This window comes from Lates calcarifer, linkage group LG16_LG22 (genome assembly GCF_001640805.2).
Source record: "Lates calcarifer isolate ASB-BC8 linkage group LG16_LG22, TLL_Latcal_v3, whole genome shotgun sequence".
NCBI lineage: Eukaryota > Metazoa > Chordata > Actinopteri > Centropomidae > Lates > Lates calcarifer.
Window position 1 is genome coordinate 2347668 of NC_066848.1, and position 23137 is coordinate 2370804.

The 23137-nt window shown below is 43.6% G+C and overlaps 4 protein-coding genes across 8 annotated transcripts in view; 2 read left to right on the forward strand and 2 right to left on the reverse strand.

Annotated features, from left to right (window-relative positions):
- cdh23 (cadherin-related 23) overlaps positions 1-15000 on the reverse strand; it is a 28970-nt gene extending 13970 nt beyond the window's left edge. For both annotated transcript variants that reach the window (XM_051076910.1, XM_018686443.2), the window contains exons 1-6: positions 14939-15000; positions 14784-14839; positions 14454-14603; positions 13821-13949; positions 13383-13511; positions 13061-13288 (exon numbers count right to left, since the gene is read on the reverse strand). In XM_051076910.1, coding sequence (XP_050932867.1) covers positions 13061-13288; positions 13383-13511; positions 13821-13949; positions 14454-14603; positions 14784-14831 — 684 coding nt within the window. In that variant the 5' untranslated portion in view covers positions 14832-14839; positions 14939-15000. The remainder of the gene's footprint in view (positions 1-13060; positions 13289-13382; positions 13512-13820; positions 13950-14453; positions 14604-14783; positions 14840-14938) is intronic.
- Positions 1564-12021, forward strand: vsir (V-set immunoregulatory receptor). Of its 2 annotated transcripts, XM_018686453.2 has the most exons (7): positions 1565-1847; positions 6864-7265; positions 7559-7609; positions 7697-7807; positions 8037-8064; positions 8531-8706; positions 10277-12021. In XM_018686453.2, the coding sequence occupies exons 1-7, from the start codon at positions 1760-1762 to the stop codon at positions 10312-10314; spliced, it is 894 nt and encodes a 297-aa protein (XP_018541969.1). In that variant the 5' UTR covers positions 1565-1759; the 3' UTR covers positions 10315-12021. The 2 variants fall into 2 exon arrangements, with proteins under 2 accessions (XP_050932871.1, XP_018541969.1); XM_051076914.1 differs by having other exon boundaries at positions 1564-1847; positions 7559-7807.
- Positions 14520-23137, reverse strand: part of LOC127138939 (cadherin-23) — a 113460-nt gene continuing 104842 nt past the window's right edge. For both annotated transcript variants that reach the window (XM_051076912.1, XM_051076911.1), the window contains exons 26-35: positions 22683-22835; positions 22277-22390; positions 21454-21602; positions 17422-17482; positions 16772-16920; positions 16412-16547; positions 15432-15820; positions 14939-15040; positions 14784-14839; positions 14520-14603 (exon numbers count right to left, since the gene is read on the reverse strand). In XM_051076912.1, the coding sequence (XP_050932869.1) occupies positions 14831-14839; positions 14939-15040; positions 15432-15820; positions 16412-16547; positions 16772-16920; positions 17422-17482; positions 21454-21602; positions 22277-22390; positions 22683-22835 (1262 nt within the window). In that variant the 3' untranslated portion in view covers positions 14520-14603; positions 14784-14830. The remainder of the gene's footprint in view (positions 14604-14783; positions 14840-14938; positions 15041-15431; positions 15821-16411; positions 16548-16771; positions 16921-17421; positions 17483-21453; positions 21603-22276; positions 22391-22682; positions 22836-23137) is intronic.
- Positions 18352-21392, forward strand: LOC108889812 (uncharacterized protein C10orf105). Of its 2 annotated transcripts, none has more exons than XM_051076915.1 (2): positions 18352-18697; positions 20133-21392. In XM_051076915.1, the coding sequence occupies exon 2, from the start codon at positions 20145-20147 to the stop codon at positions 20640-20642; it is 498 nt and encodes a 165-aa protein (XP_050932872.1). In that variant the 5' UTR covers positions 18352-18697; positions 20133-20144; the 3' UTR covers positions 20643-21392. The 2 variants fall into 2 exon arrangements, with proteins under 2 accessions (XP_050932872.1, XP_018541970.1); XM_018686454.2 differs by having other exon boundaries at positions 18352-18667.

The following is a 23137-nucleotide window of genomic DNA, read 5'->3' on the forward strand; positions in this document are numbered from 1 at the left end:
CACGGTGTCAGCTGGGGCCTGTAAGTGAGTCGAAATCTGATCTTAACATCCATTCATCATTATGATGTTGAAAGATTCTCCTGTGATTTATCACCACCAACAAAAAGGCCATCAAAAATCACATCACAATGACATTTCTCATTCTACAATAATGACATAACAATAATATCTTGCCAGTCAATATTTCTTAACACCTGCTTTTTTACACTTCATGCCACAGGCACCCTTACATCTTTATACGCCGTCACTTCCAGAGTGACTATTAAGGTTTTCTGCATGAGAGGAGACATGTTGCTGCCTTCACCCATGATGAGTGCTTCAGGATCTATTTAACGTGGGAGAACAGGACCAGACAGTGGAAGCGTATTTTGTTACAGACAGACTGAAAACATATCTTGTGAGAACTAAAAGGAAATCTCAACAGTAAATGAGGTGGAGAGAGGACGCTGAAAGTCGGCCAAAAGCATCTACTCACTCTGGGAAAGAACAGTAAAATGTAAGTGAGGAGAAACACAGCATCCTAAAGGAACACCCCTCTGATACATAAGCTAAAGTGAAAGTATCTTACGGAAGTGAAGGTTGAGTCAATTCCTGTTCCACCAGTCTGAGACTCTGATGAGCACTGTGCCAAGAGGCCGTTAGTTTCACACTAATCTGCTCCAAGAGGTATGTGCCTGTGTCTTTAAGGATAACTCTGGTGTTTTTAAACCTGGGCCTTATTTTCCCATGTGTTTGGGAGTGAAATATTTTGGAATCTGTGCAGTATTGAGCAAGAACGGTGCACCCAGCAACCGAGAGCTGCAATGTAATCCAATGGGCAATTACCCATGTCAAAATTCATCTTCTAAAGTGTTTTTACTTGTGTTTCAGTGGTGGAGGAAGTATTCAGACCCTTTACATAAGGAAGGACCACAGATGGAGGCAGTGGTGTTCCAGCAGCTCCTGTGTTCTGCTCTGTAAAATGCCTGTTTTTGTCAGTGGAGTCTGGTATTGATGTATAGTGATGTTTCTGGTTAAACAAATAGGATCTTCCTCTTTAATAAAAAGCTCTGCCTCTGTAGGAATCCTATCCACACTGTTGTCAGACACTTATAATAACAATCTGAGCCTGTAGCTGTTATTTAAATGTTATGGTGAAGTGAAGAGTGAGATGGGTTTACCAGTCATGTCATCAAAAAAAGTCATCAAACCACTTTTATAAACCAGGCTGATATCTGTGGCTCTGCTGGAGCTATCTCAAGTCAGAGAGGAAAAACTTCTGCTTGTGCTTGAATGTTTTAAATTGCAAACAGAAAGCCACCAGTGTTTGCAATGGAATGAAAGACATTATCATCAGGCTGCATTATAGGAAATGTAGGATCCAGCTGCGTAAACTGCGAATTTTTAGCGCAATCCTGTTAAAACCCAGATTATATCTGGGTTAAAACCGATGGGTGATTTCCTTCCGTGTACTTCATGTGTGTCTCCATATTTTGGTGTTAAATGCTCCTGTGCCGGGCGCGTGTGGGTGGGGGCAGAGAGTGACAGCGGGGGGAGGAGCGATCAGACTCGGTGTATCGCGTTGCCTCCGCGCTCCAAAGTTCAGAAGGATAAAGTCTAGTTGGAGTGACAAGCGGCTGTCAGCCTCCTCTCTGTCTGCGTGTAGAGCTGAGAGTATCAGAGTAAAGTGACAGTAAGTTGAACGGAGCGTCCGTGTAGAGTTGGTCGATCTGCTACTTTGTTTTTTTGTTTTTTTTTTGCGCTCAACATCAAGACAGCGATGGCAGGGGGGTTACCCTGTGGGACATCACCGAGGAGAAGCAAGTTCATGCTTTGGCTTTGCGCTCTTCTGTTTTCCATAGCTGGAGGTGAGTACGGAAAACCACTGTGACATCCATCCTCCTCTGACTCTGTTGTTGAACTGGGCGTGCGGCAACTTGTTGACAGTTTAAGCGACAAACCAAGAAACTTGAGTTCGCAGATGAGAAAGAATATTGTTCCTCACAGTGAAGTGAAGTAATCCTGCAGTAGGTTTGGGTGGATAAAGTAACTGTAAGTGGAACTCGCTGATTGTGCAGCAGTAGAACTGGACGCTTCTTTATCTCTGGGAAAACTGTTGGAAACGAACAGTTTCATGTGTTTTCAGACTTTTGTTGCTGTTGTTGTTGAGACGGAACATCTGGTGTGAAGCTGTTTTAAAGCTCCTCCCTGGGGGTAAAGTGAAGTGTAAATCCACCTTAAACTCAGCCCTTTATACTCTACACAAACCAGACTGCTGTTTTTACACTCACTGACTGAGACGTGGTCACAAAACCTGAGAAATGTATTTAAATAAAAAAAAAAAAACAAAGTCAGCGGGGAAACTCTCCTGTGCAGGTTGACTTCTGTCTGCTAATTTATCCACTCAGTTACAGTCACACATTTTCTTTGTGTTTTCGCGGGAGCTGCGGTGAAATGTTGTTTTCTAGAGGCACGGCCTGAGAGGAGAAGCAGCTGCAGGCTGCTTCACTTCAAACACCGCGGAAGCCTCGCAGAGGTTCTCAGTTTTCGGCTTTAGCTTTGGGATTTACTCTGTTTAGACAATCAAGCCTGTCAAAAGACAACTGGTGATGTTCACTGAACCTTTCAGCTGATTCATCCTGGACAACAATCTTCATATTATTCAGGAAATGTTTAAATTTGAGACAGATCATAAGAGAAGTCTTAAAAATTTAATTAAAGCAGATTTTGTAGCCTGGTTTTAAAGTCTGAATTATTTGCTCTGGCCCATAAAAGCTCCAGTAAAAGCCCTATGAGGCCTCAGACTAAGTGAAAGACTTCCACAGTGCCCCCCCTTCAGCTCATTATGTCCTCTTTGTTTGGAAGTTTCCTTCCTACCATGAAAACAGCTGTTTGTGCCACTGCCCATAATGGGTCTCCTCCACAAAACATGACTTGAGATAAACAAGCAATAATCAGAGCTCCTTTTCCCCCCAGTCTAGATAAGCAGTAGACTCACAATGAAGGACAATGGCTCAGTCAAAAATGGTCAATGAACTCCACAGGATGTGAACACTCGTTCTCTGTCTCCACTACTTTCTCCTCCTGTTGTGACAGAGCTGGAATTGTGTATTGATCCCCCCTGTCCCAAATGAATAAATCATTATTAGGCTACAGCAGTTAAAAATGGCTTCCTGGCCTGCCCCGGGGAGACACAGTCAGTGAGTGTGTTGACGTGGGGCGGTGATGTGGGCTCACGCTGCATGTGCATGAGCAATACGGAGACTTCTGTGATTTTTGTGGGTATAACCTTTTTAAAGATCTGACAAACATCTGTAGCTGAAATCTCCTCATCTGATGTTTAACATGCAGCGAGAATGATAAGTAAAGAAATCCCCAGGCACTGGTGGCCGTCACACTTCTAGTAAGGATGTGTCTCCCACACTGGTATTTCTCTGAACAGCCCAAGGATGCAGCATTGACCACCACTGATAAAGCCTTGACTCTGCTTCTAGTCAAAGCAAGAAAAACAGCAGCCTGACGTGCCTTGGTTGGTAAAGCTCTGAAATATTAAACTGTGAGAAGAACTTTAAGATGCAAAGCAGGAAGGACACAAAAAGAGAGAGGAAGCAGGCAAACTAGTTCTTAATGTCAGTTTGTTAAAACTATGTAATTGCTTCACTTTTACTATTTCAAAAGTACAAAAATGCCCCGTTTACACTTTCGAGATGACGGTTACTTGAGGAAACGATGTCATAATTGTGTTGTAAATATGAGTACAAAGCTTTCTTTACACAACTCTCTACCCAGCTACATGTATGAGGCAAATTTAGAGGAAGAAGAAGAAGAGGAAGGCCGCGTCTCGGACTGACTAGGGGGCACATTTATTGAACAACACTTGTACAAACATGTTTATCACGAATAGGATTGGCTCACAAAGAAACAACAGAAATGACAAATCATTATATTCAGATGTCACGGATCCCTGAACATGATGAACTATATCACTGACCTCTAACCACTTCCTTCCATGACTAGGAAGTGTCTGAAACACGACATTTTAATACTTCCTTTTGTTTAATGCAACGGTTTGTTTCAGCTGAAACTCTGTCACTTTCTGTGTGTGAGTGTGTGTGTGTGTGGGTGAGTGTGTGTGGAGGAGTAATCTGGGCCCCTCCTGCTTCTTTCATTAACACCCTGTGATGGTTGGATAGTCATTACCATCGCTGTGTAGAAAGGTGTGAAAAGGGTGGGGTTGGAGCTGTGTGTGTGGAGAACAGGTAGAGAATTTGTGCGAGTGAAAGGATACCAGATTTACCAGTAGGTGAGTGATATACTTTCTCAGGACAGTCTCAGGAGTCAAACTTGGGAGAAATGCAGACATGTTTAATTAAACACCAAAGCTATGCTGCATGTCTGAATGTAAGAAGGAAAGCTGTCAGAGGCAACATGTTCTAAACAGGTGGCATTCAGGCTTAAAACAAAGGAGGGCCTGTGTCTGGGCCCTCAGGGGCTATCAGGATCCTGAGAACAGAGAACAGAGGAGGAAACTAAGATCTATAATAGAGCCAAAACACAGATGTCTGGTGAAAGAAATCCTGTCTGCACCGGGCTCGGAGCAAAGCTTGCTGTCTGTTTTTACCTGGTTACAACCACATCAAACTCGCATTGTGCTGACACCGTGGTAACACCACCCACTTGGCACTGAAGACAAATGCTAAAACAAATGATACTCATTGTCTCCATGCCAGTAAGCCATATCTGATGCACATTTCATGTGTATGATAGTGTTTCCCAGCTGGCGGCCCGAGCAGTTAATCACGTTTGGCTCAAAAATTTTAAGGCAAATGTTAAACTTTAACATATTTTACAGCAACATCCTCTCCTTCGGAAGAAATCTGTCTCCACTAGTTTAAGTAGGACTGGAAAAACAGGGGAAGAGCTGTCAAAAAGAAGGGCAGGGTGGGTGTGAAACAGGAGAGGAGAAGGGCTTCCCCTCCTATTGTCCCACCAGGCAGGCAGGAACAGCCACAGGGGCAACAGTTTCACTTTAATCACCCTCCCCGGTCTTCCTATTGCTTTTCCCAACACACAATGGCCGGTGCAGAGTTCAGCCGCACACACAGGATCATGGCACGTACTTTGCATCCAGTGCCACATAAAACAGGATACACACATACTGTATCTACAAACATGCCCAGCTAATCAAAAAGTAAAGGCTACTGGCTGGTCAGCTGCTTTATTTCCTACTCTGCAGAGTGTAAAACTCATTTTGACATTTAGACTAAAATAATCCATGTGCTTCCTCATTTATACTCTAGCCATGTTGAAACTGCTGCCCCCTAAAAAAATAGTGGTAGCACATAAAAAACAATTAACAGTCAATCACACAAAGCTGCTTCTCCAGCTCTCTGTGCTCCAAGCATCAGGCATGTTGCTGCCCTGTCTGTCACAGTGTGCGTTTTGCCTTTGACAGCAGCTGCAAAATACCCCCAGACATCATTACTGATTGAGAAGGTTCAGCTCATAAAGAGCTGTGCAGCAGCAGCTGTAGCCCTTCAGAGTTCTCAGTAGTGAGGAGCCAGACAGGAGGAGGAGTGGGAGTCATGTTTGCGTGCTGGGACAGGTCAGGAAGGAAGTCCACTCCTCAGATCCTGGCACTGACCAGTTGCTCTCCAAACACACACACACACACACACACGTACACTTACTGTAAAACCTCTAATCTACGATCACAATCTGACTGCATCAAGACACGGTTGCATGCATACTTCTCCTTCACTGCAGTCCACCCCCACACACACTTCACACGCACACACACACACACACACACACACACACACACACACACACACTGCCTTCCTGTCTTTGCAGCACTCAACATTCATGGATGCAAAACCACACAGCAATCTGTTCCAAAGGATGGTGATGATCTCTAACAAGTAGAGAAAGCCAGAGTAACATTTGTTGTGTTGGTTTACATGCTGGCTATGTGGGAGTCATTCATATTGTGTGTTGATGCTGTACTATGGCTGTGTAAGTGTGGGTGCATTTTATAGATTATGTTGTGTCTGCATTATCTTTTTGTTTTGTTGATTTTCTTGGTGAGGCTCAGACAGGAGCTTCAGGCTGTTTAGCCTCAGGATATGTTTATTTTGTTGTGTTACTGCAATAAAATAATCATTCAGAGCACACATTAAAGGGTTTTATCTGTTTGTGCATTCCACTGCTGCACTAAAGTCAGAGCAGGATGTGGTTGAAGGCAGCATGTGAGAGTGCGAGGAGAATGGTTTATGCAACATTTAAAGAAAAGTCTCACAGCTGTCTTTTTGGTTTCCAGAATATATAGAATGCATACGTGCATATGTTATGTGGAGGATCTGTGTCGGTGCACGGCCTTCTGAGAAAGAAAACTTCACCACAGTCAGTTGGCAATGACAACACGTGTGTCAGAAAATGATCAGACAGAGCATCAGTCAGGCTACTACACTTGTGCCTCCAGGAGAGTGATATTTATTTCTGGACATATATAAAGAAGAGGAAATAAACTTTACTGACCCACAGTGTACCCATGAAGTGTGTGACGTAGGCCATGCAAATGTGTAGAACTGTGGCTTTAAATTCATGTTTAGATTGGCAGTTTCTATAATTAGCTTTGCTCTGTGGTTATTTGTGTCATAACTGGTGGTATCAGGCAGGAACTTCGTCCCACTCAGTGTTCGCTGCCAAATCATTTGAATGTTACTATCATTTCATGCTTGAATATATGACCCTCTGATAGCTCTGTTGAAAAACACTGAGAGAAAGCTGAAATTTCTTCATCATGATGTAGCTGCATTAGCACAGATCTTATTATCTATAGCTGCTATAAACTATTTTCCTCCATCTTTGTCTTCTCTCTCCAGCTGCAGGTGAGACGTCTCATGCCCACCACACGATGAGTCTTTCTGCCCCGCACATGTACTACACCTGTCCCGAGGGTGCGACTGTCAAACTGGTGTGCACCCTGAGGGGCAGTCCAGCTCACCCGACTGATCACCTGGGGCGCAACTGGCTCTTCACGGCCCAGAGCGATCGCCACTGTTCGGGAAGGGAGGGCCCACGCCATACTACCATCGGCCATCACCATGGCAACTACAGCTTTCAAACCGGAGTTTCAGAGCACAGCATCTGGTTGGTTCTGCCGAACGTGACCCTCGCTGACCAGGGTCGCTACTGCTGTGTGGTCCTGGATTACACGGTGGAGAAAAAACACACCGACGTGTTGCAGAAATCCCACAGCCATATCATTCTCCACATTACACCACGTAAGGACACGGACTGTGTGAATGTGATGTCAGCTGGTAGCATTAGAACAAGTTCACTTAAATAAACCATAGTGTCTTTTGCAAGCTGCTAAGTAGGACAAGATCTTTATGTTAGCTTCTCTCCATCTGTGTGATGTGGTCTACGATTACTCATTGTGGTCTACAACTCTGTGTCTAAATGTCATACACTGTGCTGAGTAGATCCTGTTGCATTTAACAAGCAGAAAGCCAAACCAGTGCTTTGCTGTGATCTGCTGTAAGAGAGGAATCATTTATTGGCTCTGTCTTTCCAGGGAGAAACGGATCTCAAGATTGCACTGTCTGGGAACCAACAACATCTGAAGGTATGTCACCTTGTTCAAGGCTTCATAGCCAGTGGATGACTGGACATTTATTCTGTTTAACTCTGAGTCTCTGTGTTGCTTCTCCAGGCTCTGTGCCAGTGGCTTTGGCCATAGCAGCCTGCATCTTGGCTCTGCTCTCTCTGCCTCTCATTCTGGTGCTTGTGTACAAACAGAGGGAGAACGCCCACTCGAACAGACGTATGTATTACTGATATGCACACACACGCACAGATTCACTTCCATGTCCATGCTATGGGTCAGATATAAATCTCTCACACTCGGTTCCACATTATGTTTTTTTTCTGACTCATATTTCCTGTCAGTGAGGCAGATTAACTGCATTTCGCACAGTAGGAAGCGTATCTGTAGTGTTCCGCTCTGTTTCAATTCATTCACAATAGCCCATTTCCCATTTCCTCTCTCACAGGTGCACAAGAGCTGGTGAGGATGGACAGGTGAGTTTTCCCACAGTCTGTCAGGCAGCTGATCTCATAGACCAGCTTCACAGCTGTGCTTTAGAGCAATAATATTATTTACATGGATATTCCACTGTTGTTTGTAGCGGCCACAACATTTCTTACACAATAGTTAGTTTGATTTCACTTTAACCTGTTTAAGCTCTGCAGGTAAAAGATCTACACACATCTTTAAAACATTAAGGAGAACAGAAAAGACTAAACTGTCATTCATTTATGTGCATGAGTGTTAACATACACAGGGATTTCTTACATTTTCATTACAGAGCAACAGACATCAAAGCCCAAAGCTAGAATATGAAAGTGACAGACATAAAGCTGCTAAATGTCGTAAGGAACAGACGAGTGTTGCAACAGTTTATTGGGTCATATTGGCATATTTCTTACTCAGCTATATGCTTCCCTCTCTTGTGTGTGTGTGTGTTATCTGTATGTGTGTATTCAGTGAGGCTCTTGGCCATGAGAACCCAGTGTTTCTTGGGGGATCGCCGCAGATTAAGACCCGTACCGTGTCTCAGATCATGACCAGACAGCACTCTGAGACAGGACGCCACCTGTTGTCCGAGCCAGGAACCCCCCTCTCTCCTCCTGGACATGGGGACGTATTCTTCCCCATAGAAGGTAATACACACTCATAAAGCTGTACATCATGATAACACAACAGCAGCTGATATTACAGGCAATCCAATAAATAGCTATCAACTGATGAAACACTGAATTACTCAGCACAGGTTGACCTGACCTGTTCTCTGTTTTGTTCAGCGTTTGTCCCACAGTGTCTCTCAAACATCCCTCTAACCAACACCACAACACAAAGAAAGCACAATATGACTGATCTCACTTTAAGGGGAGTTTATTTACACCTCTTTCAGTTTAGGAGTGAGTGTGTACGACATCCATCGGCAGGCCATGCCTTATTAACTACATTCGCAATGTGTGTACCTAACTCCCTTCACATTAAGGTTTGATACTCGTATGATGAAGTACGTAAGCAGTGGCACGTAACCGTATTACACAAGGGCATAATTCTGGAAATACCTATTACAAAATGTACAATTATTTTGGTGAAAGACTGATGCAATCAAAAGCAACCATGACATCGTGCGCTTTTGCTCAAACATCCTGCATCGGCGGAGATGTTGGCGGAAAGATGCTCACATTCTTGTGCATAATTGCACGCATGCACTCACAGCTGGGCAAAGCTTATATGACTAAGAAAAAAAAACTTCTGCGTAGGGAGTTTAATTTCTGTCTCCCACACAACTGAAACCACCTTTTTTTTGCTGTCATCGTCTGAATACTTCTCCTGCCTCCCTCGCAAGTCATTCTCCACCCATCAGCACTCTCATTTAACACTAATGGCCCCTTCAGCCGTTCTCTCAGACTCAACTTGAAATAATATTGAAACATTAGTTACGGTGAAAGGGTTCAATCCTGAGTGTTTTTCTACCGATTCCCGGGGCACCTGTGCAGACATTCCAGGCATACTGAGGTGGATTGCCCCATTTTCTGGAAGCACACGCTCAGAGAGAACAGAACCAGACTCACTGAAAATCCACCCTAAACTGCCACATGTGTTATTTCTATGACCATGAACAGTTCAGTGTGCAAACATGGATAAGTCTCAGGAACATGTAGACTGTATGTAAACACAAAGTAAAACTGGGCCACAAGGAAACTTCCACTACTTGTATCTTTTACACAAAGTATCTCCCAAAACTCATTTTCTTCACTAGTCTACAAAAGTTGTATGTTAACGTTTTCTTGGGGTTTCATGTTGTGTGGATAAAAGCCCAACTTCAGCTTTCTTCTTCATGTTTTTTGGCCCACTGACCTTATGTTTAGTGGAATTTAACTAGCAGCAGTTCCCTCTTAGCTTTAACGTGTCGCAACTGAGACTCAAAACCTCTCAGTTCCTCTTTTTAATGGGTTTCCAGCTAAACACAGTTTATTCTGCGAAAACTATCAGTCTTCGTGCATGTTTGTACTTTTCTATGGAGTAGGAGGTTTGGAAAAAGAAATGCTGTTGTGTGTCTTTTGATGACATCTGTCTGCATTTTGGGCAGGAAGTACAATTTTGAATGTGCTACCACCCACATATCTAAATTTCCACATCAGCACAAAACATGAAATGTAAATTTGTGCAGGCTGATACATGTGGATCACCTGTCTGCACTGTTCTCTGTTCCAGACACCATCCCTGAGTCTCCAGACTTCCTGCAGGTTTAAAGTGAGCTGAAACCTCATTCATCGCTATTAACTGCTGACCTGGAAACAGTCCTGCAACTCTCTTCCTCTTCTCTCTGCCTTCAGAGCAGTGTTGCTCTTATGAGCTGTCTCACAATAACCTCTGCTGGGATTGTCATCTGTACATTGTCTGGACCGCAGGAGGGAATGGGCTATTTCCACCTGCAACAACAGCTGGAGGCCAAAAGTGAACTTTTGCTTGCGAGCACTTGTGCTGTGGCGGGGGGCTGGGTTCGTGTGTGACGTCCCATCTAAAGAGCTCGTGGGCCGACAGACGCCTTAGTGTGGTGGGGCCCGCTGCTCGAGACGAACCCAGAGTGCTGAGGCGGGGGGTCCTGCGACATGCAGGGCTGGCCAGTTGAGAGTCATCTGTGGACTCCCCCACATCTAAGTTGTTAGGTGCAGTTCAAACTTGCGTCCTACTCTGTGTAATTTGCAGGTTTGTCATTGAAAAATAAGAATATAGCGACCACACAGTGAGAGCACCCCCCCCATCACATTTACGTCTGTACGTTGAATCATTTTCTGATCTGAACAAAACTTCTGACAGCGACCAAAGGCTCTCTCTCATCCCTGTGCTCTGATAGCATCATACCAAAGAGGACTCAATCGTCAGATAAGTCTCAGCATTGTTGTACAAGTTGACAGTAATTCGTTTTTTATGGCATTACACTGTTCCCCTGTATCATCTCCACTTGGCCTTTGCTTCTTTTTTCTTCCCTCTTTGCTACCTCAGTTACTGTCAGCTCTGTTGCTCTAAATACTTTCCTTCCTTCCTGTACTCTCAGAGATACAGCACTTCTCAGTGGCCTTTAACATATTCATTAAGTGCTGAACATTTCAGTAAGTACAGTATTTAGAAAAAAAAATGTTTGGTGATATTCATTCATGTTTGTGTAAAGTTTATTGTTTTTCTCTTGAATGTAGCCTTATAGACTTTTAATAACAAAAAATACCACCGAACCACCATTGTTTTTTATCACTGCCATCACGATGCTGTTTGTGAATACTTTTGTATTTTTTTGATGGGAATTCCTATTTTCTGTGTGCAATGGGACTTTGAAATGATAACTAAAGATTAATCATATCAAGGAGGATTTTAAAGAGGATAAGAAGTGATTGCAAATGATGGCAATGTTGATATCATTTAGTCTGTGAGTGATTGTGTGAAACCACTGGTGGTTTTCTTGTATCGAGGTAAAATGTGCAGCAGGTGCCTAAAACGGAAATCATCTCCTATTGATGTGTAGCAGGTGTACAGTATGTAACAGGGTATAATGTGTTTGTATGTTTATTTTTTACTCTCTTTTTTGAGGATTTGAATACTTAGATGAGTAGTCAGTGTTTTGAGTATTTGTGTTTTGAAATGTGCCTGTGTGTGTGTGTGTGTGTGTGTGTGAGAGAGAGAGTGTGTGTTTGGGTGTATGTTCATTTAAATCGGGGATTACAATTTCAAAAATAACTTGTGGTTTGGTTTAAATGCATGTGCGCGTGTCTGTGTGTGTGTGTGTGTGCAGGCATATTTGCATGCAATTTTGCAGTTTCTGTTTGTGTTTCATACTGTAAAAAGCTTGTATTAGACACACACAGATCAGTGCTGTGTTAGCATTGTTTGCTCTGTATATTGCATTTAAATTGTCCTGGTTGTAGCTTGTTTAATAAAATGGAGCTCTTAAGCTTTAAAACTTGTGTCTAGTCTTTGAAATCATTGTTCCTTTCAACTGGCAGGTCTCCAAAACTATCACTACACAAGGACGTGCTGCACTTGCTGCCTAGGGAGCCATTACAGATGGAACAAGGTTGTTCCACTTGTGTGCCTCTAAGATGGTGCACACCAGAGGGAGACTGGCATTGAGGAGAGAAAATGATAAACCAATCTTAGTATCTTGTTTTATGAGAAGAGACAGAGGGCTAGATGGGAGGGAGGGGGACGCCTGCTGCTAACCCTGTCCTCTCTCCAGTGCTTTTTCTGCAGCTTTACATCAATTATTTATATCTTACATTATTATAAGTTTGTACCACCCACATCTTACTGTGTCGCCAAGACATACAAAGTTAAAAATAAAGAATACATGCTAAATACAGTACAACAACTGACTGTCACATGATAATACATCCGCATGTGACACATACAGCACTTAATCTCTGTCTGTCTGTGCACATAAATACATTTAAAAGAGCATTTAAATTTCATAGACGCCTCTAAACAGGAAAAGCAACACATACATCTTCCCCTTTTTGGAAATTCAACTTGTGGCTTTCCTGTTTACAAACGAAGGTGTTTCCTGTGCCTTCACAGCTGATCAGCTCAGACAGAACATCAACCGTCCTATTTGAAGCATGTCAGTCTCACTGTGTTCCACATCTGATTTGTTCTCTACCTTGGCTTAAAGCAGGTGGATAAAGAGACAATAATCCTCAGAATGAGACAGGTCCTTTGATATGACTGTTTGCAGTGCACTGACTGACCAGAAGAGGGCTCTGAGAAAGATCTGATGCTGAATCCTACAAATGACACTCTTGCAAAGTTCAAGTCACCACAGCCTGATCTGATTAGATTAGAAATATATCCCTTTGTAGACATTACAACATCATACTGCATGAGGACGGATATTTTTAAAACTACTTTTTTCATCATAAAACACTAGATTAAAAATCATGCTGGAACGGATACTTTCTGCAGCTCATTAGAAGTTTAACTGAAGCGTACTGCTTATTGCTCTCTTACCGACAGCGGTGGCGTCCCATCATCCTCTACGGTGACGGTGAGTCGGTACTCTTGCTGGCGCTCTCGGTCAGGGGGGGCCGGCCGTGTCACCATCTCTCCTGTCACACGGTCCATGCGGAAGGTCAGGTCCTGGTTTCCGGCGGTTATGTAGTAAAACAGCATGGCGTTGGGACCGATGTCTCGGTCAGTAGCCATCACACGGAGGACTGACGTTCCTCCTCCAACATTCTGCAATACACGTTATTCAAGAAGCAACATTAACACAAAACAACAACCAAACAGTTAGATTATTGGACAAACTGTCGTGTGACTGAATCCTCACCTCACTTATGCTGACGTTATAGCCCCTCTGGCTTTCAATAACAGGTGAATTGTCATTGACGTCCAGGATGTTGATGGTGAGGGAGTGGTCTGTGTGTCTGGGAGGTGAGCCGTTGTCGCTGGCACGCACCTGTAACAACACATGCACAGGTGCATACTAGTGTGTAGGTCTGACCGTGTATGCAGACACATGGTATTCAGTCATGGTAGCTCTGTGCCTTCCTTTATGTAAAAAACATACTGAAATGAATAATATTTCTAAACATATTACTTCAGGCTCATGGTGTCAAAAAAGTGTTTGAGATTTAGATTAAATAAGCGTGAAATGTAATCACTCTATTTTTGTGCTGAGGTTAGAAAGTACATCAGGGCTGTGGTTGTATGTGTGAGAAAGCAACGTGCCACTATGTCACTAGCTACATGCAAATAGCTGCCTGACCTTCAGTAGGTAGCGGTCTACTGACTCTCTGTCCAGAGGAGCATTGACATAAACCTCCCCGTAGGTGTGGTTCACTGTCTTGATCTTGAACACATCCTCCATGTTGCCTGCCACCAAAGTGAAATTGACCTGAAAGAGAGAGTAATGAGTCAGATTGAGATGGAGAAAGAGGGGGAGAGAGATAAGAGAGGAAGAATGAAAATATCACATAACAGCATCAACTTAGGTTCAGTCAGAATCTTTGTGTGGATGGTTTAACAGTTGTATTTGGCTGTACAGGCTCTAAACCTTGAGAGAATGTAAAAAAATAACGAAGCAGGGTGTAAGAACGTAAAGATAAAAAAACATAAGAGGGAAGAAAAATGAGATACTGGCAACTTAAACGGACCATTAAACTGAGATGTCAAAATCAGACTCTGCAGTTGTGAAACTGAGAGTAGCTTCATCTGACTGTAATCTGCTGAGGTATGGACAAAAACTGAACTGTAACACGGGGTAAAATGTCTTCTTGGTGCCTTATGTACCTGCAGTAATTACTCCCAAGTCTCTGAAGGTACTGTGGTGATAATCGATTGATGTTTAAGCTTTAGTTGGATATATTTAATGTCTGAGTGAATCCTTCTTTATTCTCACCAGTCCATTCAGTCCAGCATCCCTGTCCCGTCCGAGCACTACTGCCACTTTTCTCCCCATGGGTGTGTTTTCTGGGATGTCCACTGCAGTATCAGATGTGATGTCAAACTCTGGACTGTTGTCATTCTCATCCAGAATGGTGATTGAAACCTGTTAAGAGGTCAGATCAAATGAAGGCTCTACCACAGATCACTGACAGGACACTTACCTTTGAGATTCATTAAACCAAATCTAAAAAAATTAAAGATAAGCACTTCACATACTGCTGATGAACACATTTCATGCTGTACTTTATATTCTGAGCCCTCTACAAGGAACATTAAGTCTTACCTTCTGTACTCCCAATGAGAGAAGCAATGAATAAAAGAGGAATGCCATTAAGTTTTCTATAAGAGAGTAGATAAAACATATTTTGTAACACATTCAAAATTGCACAAGAAAAGAGAGGTAGGGCTTAAATAATCTTTCACAATGAAGCCACATACCACAGTGGAGTCCTTTTTAGGTCCTCCATCATCAGCTACAACAGTCAAGGTGTACATATCCCCCTTCTCTCTGTCCAGCAGGCCTGTCACTGTGATACGACCCTGAAACATCAAACACATCAGCATTTTTCTCCGCCTCCGTAAAGATTCCATACCGCAGAGAAATCTCCCAAATGTGACAGAAAGGGGGCAAGGACTGAGATAGAGAAAGACTAACAAGCATCACAGAAATCAAAAAAATCCCCATTTCTCGTCTATCAAAGGAATCAAATGACTTCAAAGAAAACACGCTCTTTGATCAGCTTACAGTCGTGCAGCAACAGGAGCACGAGCTTAAATCACAGAGGAAGAGGTATCATTGAAACACACTGCGGTTAATGGATGAAACATATTTGACAGAAGGTGGGTCTAAGTCTTCGGAGTGAACAAAAAAGAGGCATGTACGTTGTGTTCATATCTTCAGTGACCTCTCCTCCACTGCTCCCTCACTCACCGTGACGCTGTCAATCTTGAAGAGGGCCAGAGCTGCAGGCGACGTATCAGGGTCGAAGCGGTAAGTCAGCTGGTTCAAGTTGTCAGCCGACTGGGCCTGCACCTGGACCACCTCGGTCCCCGTGGCGATGTTCTCACGCAGCGAAGCCTCGTAGCCGGCGGAGAAGAAGGCCACAGCCTCATCCAGCTCATTAAGTAACGTGACGTAGACGGTGCAGAAACCTCTGTGGAAAGGTGGAGCCTGGTCTGTGGCTGAAACGTTCATCAGATAGGTGGTCTTGGTCTCGTAGTCCAGGTAGTCCACAGTGGTTACCAGGCCAGTGCTTACGTCCACCTCAAACTTGCGGTCTGAGCCAGACACAAGGGCGTAAGCGACAGCTCCACCATCACCTGAGCAGAGACAGGGGGGTGGGTGGCAGAAAACTGCTTATAATCACAACTTTAAAACTTGTGTTTTTTAGCTACTGTGGGAAAATTCACTTGAAAACCTCGTAACATTGTTACACTGAAGCTGTGGTTACAAGATGCAAACAACTTCCTCAGCTCTGCGTTTTATCTGATTAGCTGTCGCCGCTGCTGTTGTGTTATTTGCAGTTTCCAGCCTGTGCTCACGCTTTGGAAAATGTATGTCATTGTACCAGATGCGTCATAAGGTGCCTATGAAACACTTCACACCACGGGAAGTGAATAGAGGAAGCTGTGGAGCAGAAGTAGACTTTTAAATCCACTTTTTTTGTACGCCAGTGTGATGTAACAGGGTAAAAAAAGTTCTGGTTAAGAGATGTAACACCCTTTTCAGTGGCACCCACTAGTGTTAAGGTTGGTGACCTGCAAACAACAGACTCATGGCAGTCAGCTAAATCTCTCTGTTTAAGGTTCGAAAATAAAACTGAAGCGATACCGAGTCGACGCCAACAAGAACTAACGTTAAACTCCACCTCGTCTGCTCTCGTCTTCTCACTGAACTGAGCCTGGACTCACCAGTGTCAGGGTCTGTGGCTCGCACCACAATCACAGAGGTTCCAATTCCAGCCGTCTCCCTGAGGCCCAGACGGTTGTACTGTTGCTGGGTGAACACTGGCACCTCGTCGTTGGCATCATCCACATATACGATCACCTGCAGGGGATGATATTTGTAGCTGTACATCAACTATACGTGTTGACTTTGAGGAACAGAATCTTTTGGAGAGGGTTTGGTCATTTTTGTCAACTCATCAAGAAATAAATCTGTGGTTTAATATAAAGAAAAAAAGACAAACTACTTCAACAAAAGGTGTGAAAACAGTAAGAAATGCTCCAGGAGTTGTGTCCATCCTCTGCAGCGACCCTCCTCTTCCTCACCCTCACTGAGCTCCTCATGCTGCCCTCGTCACTGTTGTAGGCCTCCACTTCCAACACATGGGAGCTGCTGGTTTCTCTGTCCAGAGCCCTGAGGCCTCTCGTCACCAGCCCGGTCTGTCTGTCTATGCTGAACAGATTGTTGCTGTTCCCTGCATGCATGCATTCATAAACAAGAGCAGACACAAACACACATATACACAAACACAATGAGAGAGAGAGAGAAAGTGAGAGAGTTTAGGAGAATGCACATTCCAGCAAAAAATTCATCTAGTCTCTTGATTTAGATAAATTCACTGGATGCATCTGCTCATTGGATCAGATCATTTCATTGCTTTGAATACAAATTAACTCGTTTAAAGGACCTGTCATTACTGGTATTTTCACTGTGGCAAGATGTGACTGCTTCAAGACGACAGAAACTGCTTTGGAAACAAGAGGAATTATAAAACCTGCAAGTCAGCAGAGTTTTGCCACAAAAGCTTGAATCACCAAAATTATGGAAACTTTTTCATGGAGCTCTTCTTTGTGCTGGATAACACCGTTACCACAACATATTTAATGCTTCAATGTAGTGCATCCTCCTGGAGCCTGTGTTTTCAGTGCATGTGTTTGTAAGTGAGGAGACCTGGTGTGTGGGGTGAAGCCCTCACCAGTGAGGATCCTGTACAGAACTCGGCCGTTCTCCCCCTGGTCTGCATCTGTAGCTTGAACCTGCACAGACACACACAAGAAAACGCTCTGCACCACATCCACAATGATACGTAGAGGGAAACCATCCAGCTGCGTACCAGCAATGCCAGTAATCTCTCTTTACAGTGTTAGAACTTTGTCTGACAGTTATGATGGCACAATATTCAGGAGCCAAAATAGTGTGTTTATACTATACAGTTACAGTTTTTTTCTGATTTGGTGGTTTCTATAAACAGATGGACAAATCCGTATACTTCCTCATTCACCACACATCCACTGGTGCCCAGTGTCTTGTTGCCACAACAACCCCATCGTGGCTTGGCAGTGAGAAACTCTCTCGCTCAGTCACAGGGAAATAGCCAGAAGGAGCCAAAAACCCAAACCCAGCGCAGACAGCACGGCTCCACAGCGTACACAGATAAATAGTGGAGCATGCTGGGCTGCTGGTGAATGGGCCATGTCATAAGACTGACTTCTGAATCCAGAGACGCACAGAGCCGCTGGCACTGGATGAGGCTGACTTCATGTCGCACCCTGCTCCTCAGTGGATGTGTCAAAACCTGTGGAGGTGCCTACAAAGTGCATATTGAATTGCATACAGAGACAGACACTAAAAACACTCGAGCGCATGTACATGCACTCAGGTACACACAAACACAGTCTCTCTCTTGCCCTGCTCGCCCTCCTTTGCTCTCCCTCGCTCCCTCTGTGAAGAGGGGCCCAACTTCAGTCTCATTAGCTTTATAAAGAGATGTGGAGAGGAGAGGAGAAAGAGGTGGAGAGGGGAGGGGGAGATGGGAGAAAAAAGAGGCTGGGGGGTCAGAGTGGTGAGTGATGAATAGGGTATTACACAGCGGACTGCACCACTTAGGCCATAAAAGGGGGTGTATAAAGTGTAAGACTACATTGCAGAGCCAGATGTTGTAAGTGTAAGCATGTGGAGTGTAAGCACCGAGAGATTATTGACTAAGCCTCTGCATGGATTGGAAAACACGCTATTGTCTTTGGCTCCTTGGGATTAAAACAATAGTGAGATATTTCAACCATGATGTTGTTACCCACATTTTACCCCCTTTTTCCTCCTTGTTCCCTTCTTCCTTCCCAGCATTTTCCCCTCTGTCTCTGGGAAAGCAGAAGTTTAAGGGGGGAAAACAAGTGTGTGGAGCCAAGAAACAGGTCTTACATCAGTTACTGGGACTAAACAAGGTGCTGTTTTAAAGAGTCTCTAAAGTCTGGGTGTGAGTATGTATTTTTGAAGGGTTTTATTTCACATTTGGAAATGTTCAATATGAAGAAAAAATCTTGTCAGTATTTTAGAGGTAAACATAATTAGATTCTTTCGAATCTTAAAGTTTTAAGAATGCTAACCTTTAAAGTCTCTTGTCATGTTTGCTGTGAAGTCTCATTTTAGAATTAAACTCCTAAAAAAATCCACATTTCGACATGTGAGCTGCTTGACATGTGCTTGAGTGAGTGCACATTGTCTAAGGGAGAATGTTGAAGCTGTTGTATGCATTTGGTTCAGTATGAGTGGGACTTATTTGGAACATGGACATCAATATTAGTTCACATTTGACATCTATGAGCTGTTACTGTATTCCTATTCATTTTCATCTTCCAATATGTAGATAATACAGAGAAGTACAATAAATCAGGGACCAATCAAGAAGCAATAAAAGGCAAAAAAAAAAAAAAATCTATTAAGAATTTGTAAAATGTGCTGCTGAGAAATAACTGGAGAACTTGTGAGCACACAATTGGTCAAACTTTACAAATGTGAATAGGTTATACAAAGTGTGCTTGTGAAGAAGTTAAGAAATGAGTTCATTGTTTCAAAACTAGCTGAGCAGTCAGATCTGTAGGAGCAACAATGTGGGGTGATAGAGAGGGAGAGTACCTTACAGCTAAGCTGCCAAGCTTAAGAGCAGCGTGCCTAATCACCAATATGTGCAGTACAGCCTACAGTATGTGTGGGTGAGAAAGAAAGTTTGTGTTTGAATAGCTGTGTGTGTGTGTGTGTGTGCATGCAGTGTATGTGCTTGGAGGCTGACTAATGAACTGACTCTCTAACGAGCCATCCTGCTCCACTGGCCTTTTCACAGCTTTCCTGGCATTTGCTCTTAAAAATAATTTCACGTCCCAATGTGTTTTCCTTAAACCGATAAGCCATGCTTTGTCTCCGCTGAATTAGGGACAATGACATTTACAAATGTTACTATGCTGAAGATGGGGGCGCGCAGAATGAGAGGGGGGGGATAATTGGAGACCGGGGTAGACGAGGTGGGTGCCTTGCATTTTACAAGGGGCATTTTAATAAACCCAATTTGTTTTACATTGAAGAAAGCCTGTCAAGCATTGACTGTTTTGTAGTCCTTGATTTAATAGCTACATAATTGCCGCAAATGCCAAACACTCACCACATCTGCATGCGCATGCAGGAATTTCTGTGCACATTTATATATGTGTGTGCGTGTGATGTAAGCCCTTGAGTGTTTGATCCTAATAAAGTGAAAATAAGCAACCAAAATAAACCTACTCAGCTTGGCTAGGCTTGGCTGCTGAGGCAAAACATGGCATATCAAGAGAGCTGCTGTAGCACTTTGGTAGAGGCTGCGCACACACACATGCTCTCTGAAGCATCCTGACACACAGCTGCTGTTTTTCCATCCAGGGCCAAGACAACATGAACACCACCGAGCCAGGCTCCAACTTCACCTTCACCTCTGACACAGAAAACATCACTCTGTCCAGCCTGACAACCACCACCGTCTCTCCCACCAGCCCACAGCCTCCGTCCTACTCTTCAGACTTCCACGACCCAGAGTTCACCATCATGGTGGTGCTGGGCTTATCGCTGCTGCTGGCAGGGTTAGCAGCCTTCCTGGCAGTGTGCCGGCCCTCTGAACAGGACGGGGACTCTGAGATGAGCTGTGGCCCCGGGGAGAGCTTGACCCTCGGACGAAGCCGCTCCAGCGAGCCGCAGCTCAAGGTGTGGAAGAGACTGGGCTCATATCGGCGTTCATACAACCTGTCCTTCAGACGGCCACAGCACCGCAGACCACACGAGCGCGAGAGCACACAGGCGTCCCAGACTGCCGCTCAGCAGACACCACAGTCAGAAACCAGCGCCGAGCCCCACCTCACTCTGCCATGTCTATTTGACTATGTCACTGAAATCTGACTTGAGGACGGGCTGAGGGTTCACTGACTGCTCCCAAAAATGTGACACACTGTATATTTTATGGTTGGTGCTGCAAACATCACTAACACCAAGTGTGGGTGGAGAGAGAGAACATGGAAAGATTTTTTAGCATTTGTTTTAACATCCTCTGAATGCCAGGTGGATGAAGTTGGCTACAAAATAAGGAGGTAACCAGAAAGCCAGCCTTGCAGGTCTGCAGGTTTTTTTTGTGACATCTTACTTTCTATACAGTAGCAGGTAACATCTGCATTATTTTCACTAGAGGTAAACATTATTTAATCAAACAACAACTCAATTTGATTACAGTTCTCTCAGTAAGGATTTGATGCCTCATCAAATCTCACATTCTGCCCTGGTTTAAATTTGGTCTGATTTGATTACATCCATATAACAGATACAGTGGGCCAAACTCAGCAGCTCAGTTAAAGCTAAAGTTTTTGATCTAATCTAAATCACATTCACAGTCTGGGGAGAAGCATTCTACCTTTAAATCAAACTGCAAAAGTTCTGATGCTGTAAACCTCATCCACCTGCTAATTCATGTGAATTAAGACAAACACCATGAATTATTTTCAAGTGTGACTTCATGCTGGTCTCAAAACAAAATGTGTTATCACTACTCACTATAAGACAAATGCAACCTGAGCCAAAAAAGAGACAACTCTGTAACCGATTCTTTGTGTTTTTGTAATTAGTTTCGTTACGAAATAAAGTGACTGTTAATTTGGAGTGGTGAAAGTGCAGTGTGTTCCCAGGTGTGTTTAGCAGTGTGTGTGTGTGTGTTTCCTACCTGTAGGATGCTGGTTCCTTGAGGCACGCTCTCCAGTATGCTGGTCTCATAGCTGTTTTGGAGGAAGATGGGTCTGTTGTCGTTAACATCCTGCACCTCGACAAATACAGTGGCTGTGCCTGTCCTCCGGCTGCCTGCTGGACCGTTGTCTATATGCAGAAACATTCAGGTTAATGCCAGTTTTAGGGCTGATGCCAGGAAAACTGAAATAGACACTGCTTTCATTTCATAGCTGCACCACAGGCTGAAGAATAAAAAAGCAAAAAATCCAAAGTATATCATCACAACACATGGCTCTGTATTAATATGTTACAGTAAACGATCCATTAATCTTCAGAGAACAGAGCAGAAACTAAAAATAGCTTGTTGTAAAGAAGACTGGAACATTGTTGGCTCATCAAAACTTCATTTTCAGCTGCTTGTGAATTTGGACAATATGTGTAATTCTGTTCTCTTGTACAGTTTTACATTATCTCTGCCTCCTCTCCCCTCTCTTGTATCTCTGGTCCCCTTTAGCAGATAAGCCACTCCGACTCAATGGTTTCCAAAACAGGAAAACCTCAGAGTTTTTGTTCTTTCTTTTCAAACAGGAACAAAGGCAGTTGAGCAATAGTCTGAAATCACTGCAGATGTGCAGGCGTCGCTTTTTTTCATTATTGTCATACACAAGTAGAGAAGGAGCAGCTTTGAAGATGACAAACAAAACAAGTAAGAAAACAAGTTCTATTATAACAAACACAAACAAAGGCTATGTAAAAATGAGGATGATAGAAGATGATAAAGGTTTTTTATCATTATCAACAGACATGAATTCATGACGCACCTATAGCTTCTACCACCAGAGTGTATGCGGCCTGGGTCTCTCTGTCTAGGCCAACCACAGTCCGAACAACTCCGTCTCTGAAGCCCACGCTGAATTTACCATCCTGATTACCACCTAAAAACACAAAACACAAACATATTTCCAAATATATTTACAGCATATTAGTAAAACATACCTACACACACACACACACACACACACACACACACACACACACACACACACACACACAGAGTACAGCTGTAACACTTAAAGAAACATGCATGCAAGAGGAGCTCACCTCAAACACAAACTCACACAGAGACGGATGGATGGACAAAAGGTACTGAACGTGCACGTAGTCCCCGTAACTGTACAACACCGTAGCCCACAAACACACAAAACAGCTCCCGCTGTGACCTCTGACCTGTGATGAAGTAGCTAAGCTCGGCGTTGAGACCAGCGTCGTTGTCTGAGCAGCTGAGGCGCGTTACAATGTGGTCTCTAGGGACACTCTCCTTCAGGGAAACATTGTACACGCGGGGGTTGAAGGTGGGCGTCTCATCATTTACATCCAGAACTGACGCATCGCACACAAACACACACACACAGAAAGACATGAGGACACACAAATAGATGTACATGAGGACAAATAAGGCAGCAGGGTGGTGCAGTGAGTAATATCAAATTAGAGGATTCGGGGTCTAGGATGAACTCTGACGTCCCTGTGAAGTTAAGAGATGTGAAACAGATCTCTACAAAATAGTTCAAAGTATTTTGATGCTTCTGACTCATGTGACACATTTGAGAAATGCCAGAAGGAGTTTTTCTTTTCCTTTTTTTTTTTTCCAGCAGTCAGACTATGTCTCCTTTAAGATTTTT